The sequence below is a fragment of the Larimichthys crocea genome, chromosome XXI, assembly GCF_000972845.2.
Source record: "Larimichthys crocea isolate SSNF chromosome XXI, L_crocea_2.0, whole genome shotgun sequence".
In the NCBI taxonomy this organism is placed as follows: Eukaryota; Metazoa; Chordata; class Actinopteri; family Sciaenidae; genus Larimichthys; species Larimichthys crocea.
The window spans coordinates 794916-809312 of NC_040031.1; the positions used below are offsets into that span (position 1 = coordinate 794916).

The 14397-nt window shown below is 39.4% G+C and overlaps 1 protein-coding gene across 10 annotated transcripts in view; it reads right to left on the reverse strand.

The window, feature by feature from the left end:
- The window catches only part of cacna2d4b (calcium channel, voltage-dependent, alpha 2/delta subunit 4b), a 113777-nt gene that overhangs the window by 48748 nt on the left and 50632 nt on the right, over positions 1–14397 (reverse strand). For 3 of the 10 annotated variants that reach the window (XM_027272620.1, XM_027272621.1, XM_027272622.1), the window contains 2 exons: positions 1408–1489; positions 209–325 (listed from right to left, as the gene is read on the reverse strand). In XM_027272620.1, the coding sequence (XP_027128421.1) occupies positions 209–325; positions 1408–1489 (199 nt within the window). Of the gene's footprint in view, positions 1–208; positions 326–1407; positions 1490–7922; positions 8787–8897; positions 8996–11280; positions 11356–12785; positions 12804–14397 lie in introns of those variants that run through there. The other 7 variants (XM_027272625.1, XM_027272624.1, XM_027272628.1 and 4 more) reach the window with 5 other exon arrangements.

Below are 14397 nucleotides of genomic sequence, written 5' to 3' on the forward strand. Positions count from 1 at the left end.
TTGTTAACACTTCATCAGACTTCTTTGTGGAGCCATGTTTCTTCTACATTATGACCTAAAGCTTATAAACACACTGAAGCTGGACAAACAACACACAAGTCTACAAATGGGACCATCCAAGAAGCATGTGAATGCAACATTCAACACTGTGTCAGATAGGATTGATCACACTGATCGCATTAAGTTGAAGAAACCTCTTTGTCCTCACCTTCACTGACTTCATCTTGCTTCCCAACATTCGTTCAATTTCATCAGAGTAATCCTTCACCAAGTCGTTTCCGTCCACCTCCACGATCTTAATGATGGGCTCCACATCCTTCAGTTTCTGAGAGGAAACAAAAACAGGGTTTGAATGACTTCAAGGGTACGAGAACTTCCTATGAAGAGTAGCTGCTACACCACTAACATTATCACATTTGCCTCTCTAGTGTTTCTGCATTTGGTTGTCCAACGCTGGGAACTGTTTCTGAGAATTGAAACACATGAAAACAGCTGCCAGGAAGTCAGAATACAACAATCACAAGTCATTATGTTTCTGGGTTGTTTTCTCTAACCACAGGAGGTGGTTGTGTTTTTGAAAGCAGACAAACTGCAGACTGCCTGTGATGAATCTAAATCTGACAGATAAATGGATGAATGTCTAAAATCAGAACAGGCCACAAATCCTGACGTCGGTAAAGAGGGCTCGGTCCTCAATCTGGGCATTACCATGATCCCTGTGTGTGTCTATGTGTGTGTGTGTGTGTGTGTGTGTGTGTGTGGTAAACACACATAAATAGGCAGACAGACTCTCTCACACACTCACAAACACAGACAAACGCGAACACATTATTCTGGTGGCATTTGGACCAGTTTCAGGGTGGCTTTGATCCCTAACACACTGTCATCCTGCTTTAAGAAGTTTCTGGCAAAAAAGAAAAAATAGCTATATATTTGTCTATAATGTTTATTAATTATTATATTATTTTTAAAGATCAGGAAATAAACGAAACCGACGTTAAGCTTCAGGAATAGTTCGTTGTGTCTTTTTTTTTATAATAAAAGAAAAAAAAGATGTTGAACTCTCTCTGAGTCGGAATCTTTATTTTCCCTCATGCTGGCTGAACTCTCTCTGAGTCGGAATCTTTATTTTCCCTCATGCTGGCTGCAGTTACTGCTTGATTATTGTTAGTAAAATGCTGTTTGGGAGTTTATTTAAGTCTTTTTTTACCGCTAGAACCAGAAACACTCAAAACTTTCATTGCTTTACAGTTTCTTGGGAAATATAGTAAAGCACTAACTGAAACTAAAATTATAGTATCACTACTACATATGATGGTCCACATGGTAACAACATGCACTCTGTATGTTTGTACTCTTTCTGAAACTGCTGCACGAATGTCTCATTGATGTTCTGTCTTCACTTACCTTCTGTAGCAGCAGCGAGCCGGAGTATTTGGTGGTGAACTCTTGAAGTTCAACAGAGAACACAGACGCCCACTGCTGCACTCTGCAACACAGACAGAAAATGGACAGGACACAAGAAAACATCATCATTATTATCTGTAGTGGTTGTCAACATGTAAACACAGCAATGGACAAAAACGGCTGTGTCTAACTGTATTAGATTTGGTTGGAATATTAAATCATCTTTGCTCATTACATTATTCTCAGGTGTCCATAAACTGCAGTTATAAGTGTCTCTTTTAAAATGCATGAATGTAAATTCATTAATCAATGTTTTGAGGTAAAACTCCACAGTGAGATGATTAATTTAGTAATCAATCAGTTGTCAACTAGCAAATTGTTAACTATCTGGATAACTGATTCTGAGAAAAAATGTCAAAATTTCACCTCAATTTTCATTTTTCACAATTTTCTGACATTTCCTGAACCAAACACGTTTGAATTGATTACATGTCAACAGATTCATTGATAATGAAAATAATCATAAGTTGCAGCCTTAGTAGTAAAAAGGGTTAAAGGAGTACAGTAATTGCAGCACTTCCTCCAGTGGCCACAGTCTCTGGGCCTGCCGCTCGTGCCCTACTGCCCCACAAACACAGCAGCACCATGCCCAGGGTGAACCTGTGCACAGCCAGCGGCCAGGTGTCTAAAGCTGCGACACTGCTGACAGAAGCCTGTTAGGCCTGAGTAAAACAGGAAACCCCTGTCTGCTCCAATCTAGAAGGAGCGAGGGAGGATTCAAACATTACTGTCTGGATCCTCCCCGAGGATAACGGGAACTACCATCTACTAGCTGTCTCATACTTGACTGGCCTGACCACATTTTGGTACCTTCCCAGAAACAGAGCCACTAAAAATCAATTTAATCTCTTATATATTATTATTTTTGTATATTATATTTTTTTTACCGTGTTTATATATCTCGTGTAAAATGTCTGTCATGTCATGACCTTGTCGTTTGTTAATGAGTTTAAAACTGTTTTGTGACAAAAAACATGTAAACAGGTAACAGCACCAGCATCAAACAGGAAAAAAAATAGATAAAATCAACTAACAACTAAAATGTACGACAGTTTGGCTGTCTGTTGCCATGATGACGTAATGCAACAGTGGCGGGTTACGGCAGAAAAAGGCTGTTAAACATGACAGTGATAAAAGAGATTTAGATAATCTGTTCTTCATCTGGGTCACAGCACAGAGCTGCAGGTGTCTGCTCAGCACAAACTCACAATGACACAAAAACACAACAGAAACAACACACACACACACACTGGACAGAGCTCGGCGTTCTATTAGAAATTAGATTTTAAAAAAAATTATTCATAAAAATGACAAATAATCCATTATATCATTATTTAAAGCATTTCTGCTCCTGATGATTTTAAAAACAAGGTGTGGCAGCTCTGCAACTGGTTGTTTTAACCTCTCTGGTGTCCATATTCAGTTAATTTTTTAGCTTTACTTTTATCGTTTATTTATCACCCTTAAAAAAAAAAAAGATATTTACAGTTATTTATTAATGTAATTATTACCAATGCTGTTTATAGTTTTTATAGCCTCTCGTATCTCGTATCTGTATGTGTAGCTGTTAATCTGGGTGATGAGCTGCTGCATGGGAGATAAATAAAGTTGTATTGAATTGAATAAAACTCCTGCACAGTCTCACTTGCCACAGCTTTATTTTATATTTATTTGGGTGTTTATAATATGTGCAATTTTTTATAAAATATTTCTAAAACTAATAATATAATATAAACTAATATATAAACTAAAAAATCAGTTTGGCAGTTTTTGTATTTAACTTTATCTTCTGTCAGTAAGGTTGAGAACTGATTTAGACATGTGGCAGGGTGTGTTTTCATGTATTACGACTGTGTGTGGCTTTAACATTGAAATTCCATGTCGTTAAATTGACTTACCAAGTTAAAGTCATCCTGTCAGTGGTTCAGAAAAGAAAAATAAACATTTACAGTGGAGTTCATTCATGAACTTAAAGTTTTGAAGATATAAAGCCCTAACAAAGTGATGTCAGTAATCAATGTTTTTTACGCCTTTATTTGATTTAATAATTTAACCTTTCACATTTGTGTTTCATGCTGACTGAATGCACAATCAATGTTAGAGCTGATCAAGAAACATAAAATTAAAGCAATGATGGATCAGAGTGGGCTGAATTTAGTCTGAATAATGGTGAATAAAAACAAATAAACATTCAAACCAATATGTGCCTCGTGCACCAGTTTACCATAATGTTACAATTATATAAACCCGTATTACTAATTAAGACATACAAACAAACAAACAAACAAACAAACAAACAGGCTGGTGTGCAGCATTCAGCACTCTGATTGGATGATGGAAACAATGGAGCGTCTCCTCCACCTGCAGGCTTACAAGTTCAGGTTTGTCACATTTAAGCTGTTTGGGTGACGTGAGGATAAAAAAAAAACACAAAATCATCCTGGTTACATAAATGTTAGATTAAACGGCTCGGGGGTAAAATGTTTTTACAACTGAAAATTCCATGTTGTATTTAGGATCATTTCTGCTGTTCTAGAGATTAAAATGATCCGATCTTTTTAGTCCAGGTGGTAAATAATTACACAGGATACAGGATGAAGACAGTGTGAAGTCAGTGAGAGTTCACACATACACTGCCAATTTACTGCACTGAAACAAGACTGTGTGTGTGTGTGTGTGTGTGTGTGTGTGTGTGTGTGTGTTTACTCGGCATGTGTTGAACAACAGTGGAGTTTATTGATCCATCTGTTCTGGACATTAATCCTCTCAGTGCAGACTTACACTGTACACACACACTCACACAGGGTGTGTATGTTTATAAATACATTGTGGGATTTTCCTGGTTTCACAATATTTAGTCAATAACATTTCAGAGGAAACTGGTCTCATCAGTCATAAGCAGAACATTCATTCACAAAATATTTTTGTACAATTTGGTTTTCAATGTGTAACAACCACAGAATTATGTAATCTGCCTCCTGAGTTAACATTCCCCAAATATGTGCTGTGTGACTCAGAGATGCTGTTAGTCCAGCACCATGGGGACAAGATTTACACAATTTATTAAGATTCAATTGCTTTAAGGCCAAAATGGTAAAGGTATTGTTTTTGTTTTGAAAATATTTGGAGAGTCATTAAAACAATTACATGCCAGTTTAAAGTAGAACTAATGACTCATTTAGTAGTTTTATCTGGTGACGTGTTGCCAGCTCAATATAATATAAGGAGTTCAGTCCAAGGACGTAGAACTGATGAACTTGGGATCGAATCAGTTTGACTGTCAGGGCCACTTCCCCAACTGCTGGTAAGCCTGAAGCAACAGTCCTTCATAGTGTAAATCCCTCTGTGTCCTCCAGCTCTCTACAGATTTAATTTTTAGTCTTTTATCTCAAGCTCTTAACAAAAGAGCTTCAAACATCACATCCCACGCAAAAATGCACTAGTAGTTCAGTAGAGTACTAAGACCCACACTACAATGAGCACAGAGATATTTATGATTTATGATTTATGAGATATTTAGATGATATTTATACACTAGATACTATGAGTTCTGGACTTTAGATATAAATCTATATGAGAAGTCAGTCATTGACATGAATGGGCCATGTTGACTCTTTGGTCAAAGGTGCAGATTCAGTATCTTTTCATTTGTCACCAGTTTCAACTCCAAATGCCCCCAAAATCATATCTGACATTATTATAAAGCTCTTGTGTAGTGTTTTGGTGTCTAAAGAATCTTCTCATGGATTTGTTACCTGAAGAAAACATGCCCAAAACAACTTTGTGGCTGTTTTTGGTCTGAATACACACCAACAATAAATATCAAGACTGAAAAGGCACAAATCTTTCTACTGACCCATATGGTAAGAGTTGGTCAATAGGCACTCTTGGTTAAGGTTATGACTGGCTTCAGCCAAAGTCCAAAAAAAAGTTGACTTGCTTTGTTGACCCAAACATCCAACAAACCTTCTGTCACAGTGGTTTAACAATGTAACTCCTGACAAACACATTATACATACACATCACGCATCAGATTTATGTTTTTCAGATTGCACTGCTTAAAATGTTGAATCCAGTATTGTCTACCAGGTACAAAACGTTTTTGGGGCTAATACCTGAACCGATTTCATACCCATTTCTTTACCCAGGATAGTCATGACCTGCCCTGTTCTGACTCTGATTGGCTTACCCTGATATTCATATTCAAACAATAACTAGTTTTATTCCTCATGTCTAAACCTAACCAACCCAAACCAACAAAGGCAACAAGACTCGGTATAGAAGGAAAGAAATGGTATCAGAACCTTTCTACAGGTCATTTCAGGCATTTGAACAAATGGTCAGTTCTGTTTAACCGTTTAATAAAAACATACCTAAACTTGTCTCGTCTTTGTAGGGCAGATTATGAACAAAAAGTATTTTTACTCTGTATATTTTCAAGGTGTGTTTGTAACCAGGTGACATGGCAGCCTCTGTCTAGGCCTACAGTGGTCAGTCGGGTGAGGAATGTGGGTCAGGTTAGAAGGTGACCGGGTTGATGTAGAGGGGTGGGGGTGGGGGGCAGTGTCCGGTGAGCCATGCTGGCCACACAGATGGTGGTGGAGGAGGGAGAGTGTGTCCTCCAGGAGGAGGCGGTGCTGAACGTATTGCTGTTTTACGCTAATGCTGCCTGACGGGTTCATGGTAATGAGGTTGTTAGGATCAGCAACTATAACAGGAAGAAAACAACGGTACCACCCGGACTGTCTGACAGTTGTCCAGTTCTAACCTCTTCAAAAAACTGTCTGTGTTGGTGTCTAGGGGTAAAGTTGAAGGTTGAACATGTAGTTGTGCTAATTAATGTTTTGAAGTAGACAGCCACTATAAGATTATTCAAGCAGCAGTTGTAACCCTAGCAGGAATAATCCCTCTGCTCAGAGTTGTGGACAGAAACACAGGAGAGCACATTTCAGTATGTTTTCATGAAGATCCTGAGGGAGTATGTTTGTGTCAGCTTTTCCCTCAGGATCTTTGTGAACAGTGCACTCTGGGAGCTTGTTGTGTGGTGCTTAATTTATCTGGAACAAATCCAATCAGGACTGTTTCCTCTAAGATTCACATCCACACAGATCATTCAGGCCGAGAGCTGTCCAGAACAATGCCTTACTCAAAGACATATTAACAGCAAAACCAATACTCAGTTACATTAATGAAACTGTTAACAACATTACCCACATTGTGTTGTGTTATGGATCTCTAAATTGTCTGCATGGGCTGTTGGTGATTTAGCTGTAAATAAAAGTTTTATTTTTGTCATTCCTTTTCAACATATTTTCACTCCCAACTTTCACTCAAAAACTGCAGCTTGTTCAGTCACCCCATGTTTCAAACTACTGTAGGAAGCTAGTGTCAGTATTGCACATGAAGGGCTCTGCCGTCAATTTAGAAAATGCAACATCCAGTTTGACTTTCATCCCAAAGCTTGCTGAAAATCTTTTCACGTTTTGAGTTTGGTCAGGTGTAGGCATAAAAACTACTTGGTTAGGTTAGGAAAAGATTATAGTTAGGGACTGACCATGTAATGTAAGTTAGAAAGAAGTCAACTATGACTTTTGGTTTCACACAGGACATGAACAGAAGTCTCATGACATGGAAGTCCTGTTTGTTTGACTCCATCCAACCTAATCTCCTCCATATGAGAATATTCTTGGTTTTCATGTCACCTGACTTCAACAGCACACCAACACATTACACCAGATGTTGGGATGCGAACATTACGCCAAATGTCAGCATCCAAAAATTATGCTACAGGGCTACCTCGAGCATCATAGTTTGAAGTGTAGGGCCACTGACCAAGGCCTGCTGTATTCCTGAACTATTGATAGCTTAGGAATGAGGATGGGCTGCCCTTTTTGCAGTCCAAATTAATGTCAACATGTTAACTGTCAGCTGCTTTGATTGATTGATAGGGGAACAAGATACAAAATGAACAAACTTGTCCTGTAATGTTAACGTTAACAAGCCATGGGCAGACAATGTGTTGTTAGTGGTATTGAAAAGGACCACACCAGTGATAAACAAAGTTGTATTTGCAGGTACTTTTACATAAATGCAGTTTAATGTCCTGTAGCTGAGTAGTTAGCATAACTGGCTATCTTGTTTTCATTCATCTTTAAATTTTCAAAGAATACAAAAATAAAACAAAACTAAAACAAAAATAAAAAATTGTCAGTATGGTAGGTTTATTCCACTTTCAGGGTTTAAGGTCTGTAAAACTTCTAAACCTTCATAACCTGGGCATTTCCATTAGAAGCTGTTGTGCAACCAAACATTGTTCAAACCAAAAGCCTTATTTCAAAACTCTTTTAATCTTAAAGTACTTCCGGTGTAAAATGTGACTTAGTTTGTGTCATTGCACATGTAATATTGTAGACAGAGGGAGCTGAGATCCAGTAGAAGAAGTGAAGGTTACTTACGTCTCCGGTGGGATCTTCATCTGAGCCTGAGCTGTAATCCACAGGCATAAAAATCCCAGAATCCCCAGGAGCTTCCTCCTTCTGGGCACCCTGCCCTCCATCCTGCTTTCAACTCCCAACATCAACCAAGCCGAATTCTAAAATTTCGGAGGTGGTCTGACAAACTGGGATCAGCTCTGAAACTTCAAGAGGGTCATAAAGAGTTTGTAGGAAACGGCTTCCTCATGGTGGCTAAAGCGAGTAGAAGACAGTGTTCATGGCAGTGGGCTTTGGACCCTGAATTCCCTCCATCGTGTCTGCATAAACATGTCCTGCTACCAGCATCTTCTTGCCGGTTGCTATTTTAGTTTCAAGAAATTTCCAGAAGATCTTTGATGGCTGTAAAGTCTGTAAACTCTTGAGTTTAAAGATGAAAACTGATCCTTCTCAGAGACTCCATCGGAGAAAAGTGACAGAAAGAAGTTTCCTCCACACCTGTTCCAGGTTCTTCCAGGTTGCCCCTCATGAAACCAGGATCAATAAATGGGTTAATTTCTCCACCGTGCATATATTTAGGAAGACATAAAGCCGGCAGTCTGCAGAAGATTTTGCAGCCGCTCGCCTCCACTGTCACCCAATTTGCAACGTAATCCACTAGGATTAAAAACTCCTCTTCTCCATGGAGAGAGAGAGAGAGGGAGAGAACGAGAGAGAGGGAGACGGCGGGAGAGTGAGGGGAGGGATTGGAGCAGGGGATTGGACGAGGGCTCTGTTTTATCTAAGAGGATTAGAGAGATTTCTGGAGACAGACTCTCTTACGACCAATCAGAGCAGCGGGAAGGAAAGAAACCCTTAGGTTCAGTATGGCTGCTGAAAAAGAGAGAGGGCGAGTGGCCAACAATGACATGATGCCCTGACACAAACACACACTCAGAGAAATAACTGAGCGAAAACAAACACACACTCCTGTGTTCATATTAATTTCACTTCACTGACCTCTGTGGGGGGATTCTGTATTTGACTCATCTGAGTAGACCAGCAGCTCTGAGGTCAGTGCCTGGCTCAGAGGCAGCGGCAGGTAGCTATCTACAGATCTGAAAATAAACACAAAACCACAACGTTTTTTTTTTAAAGATAAAACACACACACACACACACACACACACACACACAGGCTTCAGTCTACACTCTGGACCAGATCAACTGAGACTTTAAATCTAATCTGATTAAAACTAATTAGAGTCAAAGCTGTTGACCAATTACAGCTCACCATCATCTCTGTATCATCCCTGCTCCTACAAGTGTAAACCACCAAGTGTGTTGTGATTGTTGTTGTCAAACTATTGTGATCTGGGACATTTTTGTCCGCATGTCTTTTGTGATGTAACTGCTACTGACAAGGAAATACGTTATCGATGCAGGACGTGGTGTTGTTTCAGTGACAGTGCAGCAACATCCCCTCAAACTGCCGAGTTCAGCAGTTAGTATAGCCTCTACATGTATTGTTCTTGTAGTTCTTGAACCTTCTAATAGAGTGATACTCAACTTGGCCTGTGATGTATTTTTTTGCAGCTAACAATTGTCTCATTATCGCTTAATCTGTCAATCATTTACTTGGTATTCTATTATCAAAATAGTAATATGAGGTGGCTTGGACACAGAAAGTAGAACAATGTATTTACAGGTGACATTAAGTTAAAATAATTCTAAGTAAAAAATAACAAATCAAGTTTGGTTTCTTTATATTGATTCTGTGTTAAATACAAGATAGTTTACTTTTAAAATAGTCTGACCTTCTGGTTCACAGTATCTGAAATTCAAATCCATCCATTAACTGCAGATTATCAAACACCTGACCTGTAAAGGTCTAAGAACCTCACAAGTTCTTATTAATCTACATCATCCAACTCCACATGTGCTCCTCACACATCATATTCATCCAACCACACTACGGTCATCAGGCGTTTAGACATAAAACTCAAAGTACAGGTCTGCTGGCAGCAGTTTGGTGGTTTCACCGTTCATTAATTATTGATCAGAGTCACAGGAATAACCACACAGTGATCAATAGATCAGAGTGTCAGAGAAGATCTGATCCTTCACCACTGTGACCGACTGCATCATCACATCCACGCTGTGTCCTATTTTTAAATCATACTAATTGTAGTATATTTATGCAGCACAAAACATTTTAGAAACTAAAACTGATCAATCAATTCCACACAAGACTCTTAAATAAAACAAAAAAATAATATTTAAAAATAAATAAATAAATAGCAGGGAGAATGAAAGGATTATTACAACTCTTTACACCAACACTAAATGTTCGGTCTGCAGAGAAAATGAGTCAACAGCTCCCTCTAGTGTTTAAACTCATAAGATAAAACTATGATCTACAGTAACACACACACACACACACCGAGAGGACAAAATGGCTCCAACTCAAACTACCAAACCAAGTCTTAACCTCCAAACAAGTCAAACCAGAGACAGAGGGAGAATGAATAAACAGAAATACTATAATGAATCCAGAGCAACATCATCATCTCTGTATTATCAACACAAACTCTAACTCTCTAATGTGATCAGACTGATACTGAAAAGTCCACAGGTTACCAAGATGACTGCAGAAACAGTGACGTTTTGAACTGGAATGAAAATCGACCTTTTCGATGTTGATTCGACTGTGCTAAAGGACGGCTGCTTTCTTAAACAAATTAAATATTCTCCAATATTACAGTTAAATATTCTTCAACATGTTAAATCAATGTTCAATTCTAGTTGAAACTGCTGAGAGCTGCTTTTTCTCCTGAACTCTGTACTGCTGCTACACTTTTGTAAATCACAGTTCAAAACACAAAAACAGTTTTCATATTATATTACAGTTTCAATATATCAGCTCTTCTAAAAACTCTTGTGGTTCCTGATACATCTGATTTTAGAACAGCTATGGGGCGTTGTTAGCTAAAACCCACTTAGCTGTTCAAACATATGCTTAAGATATCTATACACACATGTAAGGAATCTCATATATACGCACATGTAGGTTTAGAACATGTGTGTAAAATATCATATATCATAAACATCTTATTCACATGTGCTACGGTCGAAAGTCATTCAGAAACACAGTGTTCATGCACATGTAAGGAACTGCTTTTATAGAGCAAATACATATGAATAACTATTTTAAATATAAAGGTGACGGGTGTATATTTACATTCACTCCTCAAAGGTTATGAAACGGTTGTCATCATTTTTATGATCTTGGTCATGATGTTCAGTTGTCCTTTGACCACCGACTGAATCTCCACACCAGCACATTCTTCACTTCTCAGAACTGTGTGTGTGTGTCAGTGAAGCGCTCTGTGTGATTTACTCACATTGCTCTGACACTGAGACCACACTGTTACCAGATCCATGACACCCCGTGTACCTGGAAACCACCTCATCAGCACCTTACAAAACACACACACACACACACAGACTGAAGATTACAGTAAACCAGCCCCCAGCTTAATCTTCACACCAGAACATTCTTCACAGATTAAATACTTTATTTTGTGTTTTCTGTTATCACGACAGATATCACACAATTTGTTGAACTTTTTCATTTGCATTTTATTATAGACAGTGAACATAAACACCCCGTTAAACTGTTGGTCTGCATGCTGCCATTTTTTCTGAGACACAACTTAAAGGGTTAGTTCACTTAAATAACACAAAAAGCCATGTTTCCTTTACTGTAGTGGTATCAAGTCAAATCATCAAACAATCAAGCATTTTTTAAAATATTTTTTTTGGCCTTTTCAAGCTTTATTTGATAGAGACAGCTGAAGAGTGACAGGATGACATGCTGGAAAAAGCCACAGGTCGGATTTGAACCCTGGGCCGCCGCAGCGAGGACTGAGACTTTTTCCTTGGGGCGGATGCTCTACCAACTGAGGCAAAGGACACCCCCAAATCAAACATATCTATCTGAATGGATGGTTTAAAAATGGGGAAGAAACTGAGTGAAAAGTGGCTTTTGAAGTTCCTTCCAATCAGGAAGATCGATCAGAAATTTGTAGGGCTTAAAAATGGCCATTGTCATCACAGCCAGAAACATGGCGACACACCAGCCTTTCACCAAAATCAGTTTCTGTATTAACCTGAGAAGGGAAATATGTCGGCAGCTGCAGAATCATACTTCATTTTAAATCTACACGACATCCAAAAGTAAAGTCATTGATCAGAGCTAATGCAGCCTCAGTCTGTTACTTACTTCTACACATGCTCAGTACAGCCCCCCTGAGTTGTGTGACATGCCGGTCACCGCCAGAGCATCATCAGGGATCCTCTTGACACCCACCCCAGGGTCAGAGGTCAGGTGGTGTCAATAGCTACATGCCAGTTACATAACTTGCTTCACACACACACGTTCACTTTCAGTAAATACTGATCAGTTTAACAGTGAAGTTAGGTAACTGTGGTCTTCCTGAAAGTTTTATTTTAGCTGCTGATCGTGCTTCATTCATACAAACCGTTCCAAACTGTTTACTGCAGTCCGAGAGCATTTAAAACAATGCTAATATCTAAAAATACAGCCCTGGGATGCAGCCTTGTCCTTTGGCTCAACTTCTCCTGTAGATTTTTGAAAGAACATGTTAATATTCATTGCTCATTTGTTTCAGCTGTCTTTAATGAACTCCATTTCCCATAAGCCCCAGACATTCACAGGGTAAACATCATGGCTCAACGGACACTCTAAACTGAGATATATTGAGACTTACAGAAACTAGTGGACCAAAAGCTAGACAAGAAGTGATGTCATGACTTCAGCTCATTAAAAGACCTATAAAATATAAATCCAATAAATTTTGCAAAAGTCATTTGTTTGGAAACTTACACACAAACTGTATTGACAGTCAGTCAGAGTAGGCGTCATCTTGATTTGTGGTTAAAAGAAGAGAACTACTGTACAGAACTCACTCCTGATAACCTCTCTGTGAATCAATGTGAAACAAAAGGATTATGTAAGAAGAGGAGAGAAGAATGTGCAACAAAAGCCGGACTATTTATGCTGAAATATTTGGAAATTTACATTGCTCTTAAATTGTTGGACTATTAGTCCACACCCACTCTTCCTTGTACAACTGAGGCTTTCTCTGAGGATGTCTCTTTGACAGCAATTTGACAACTATGACCTAAGTATGTGCGTTGTTTAAACTTAACTATTAAAGAATACATTTCTTCTAAATTCCAATGCCGCCACTTAAACATAGACTGGTGGAAGTTGATGACGTTCCCTTTATTATAATAGTAAAAATATGTTAAAAAAAACATCACTCATCACATCACACAACTCTTTTGCAACTTGTATAGCATGATCCAAGTCACATTTATCTAAATATATAGCATGCTTAGTACTTCCAAAATAGTAACTAGTAACTGTCCTTGTCTGGTTTAACACTGTTGTGTTTGTGTTGTGAGAGTTGTTGCTGTTGTTAACGGAAAAAACCCTAAAAAGTTGGATTTTTTTTTTTGTTCTTCATCTATGTCATACTAGAGAGTCACACAGCATGTAAAGTCTAGGTTACGCTGCCATCTGGTGGAAAACCAACTACACTACAAAGCAGTCAAACTGACCTACAATGCTGCTATACCGTCTACTATTGCTTCGGCTGTGTATCAGCTGAAGATCAGTGCCAAAACGTGATCGGGGCATCCCTAATCATCACCTGTTGATGATACAACTTTGACAAAAGACTAAAGCAGCTTGGCTCTGATGGATTACATAGCTTCAGCAGGTTTTTGAGCTTTTGCCAGTGACAAAAAAAGTTCCTCAGAGATGTTAAATAATCTGTAACAGGACCAGCACACAGAACCATCAGTGTGATCCTCTGGACTTTAATGTCAATGTCGTTTCTTCTTCTCTGCAGTATTTTGTGTTTTGAACGGTGGATTTTCATTCCTACATCTCGACACAGCAAACAGCTGCTGAGCTATCAAAGTCCAGTCCATCATCCTCAGCCTCGTGTTAACACACCACCACAATCATGACCACTGCTCTGTGTGTGTGTGAGTGTGTGTGTATGTGTGTGTGTGTGTTGAAGAGGGGGTTTCACCCCTCTGATATGGAGGGCTTAGCTGGCCCGGAGCACAACAATGGTCGTATTGAGAAAGACGTTGCCCCACGTGGCCTGGCGTGGATGCAGGGTTATGGAGGGGTTTCGAGGGGTTGATGAGGATGTTTTTTGTGGTGGGGGGTGGAGGGGTGGTTGTTATGCATAGAGACCCTGAGCCCTGCAGCTGTCGCCTGGCACGCTCCGGCCTCGGGGAGAACCGACAGCTCACGTCAGTGCCAAGTGTCCTGCAGCGGCCGATGGCGGGGGCCTCTGTCATCGTGGGGCATCTGGAAGGGGGGTTAAGGTGGGAAGCGGGGAGACCAACAACCACTACAACACCACCCGAGTTCTCCCCACAGTCCCCTCCCTCACCCCTGGGCTGCATGTCACCCA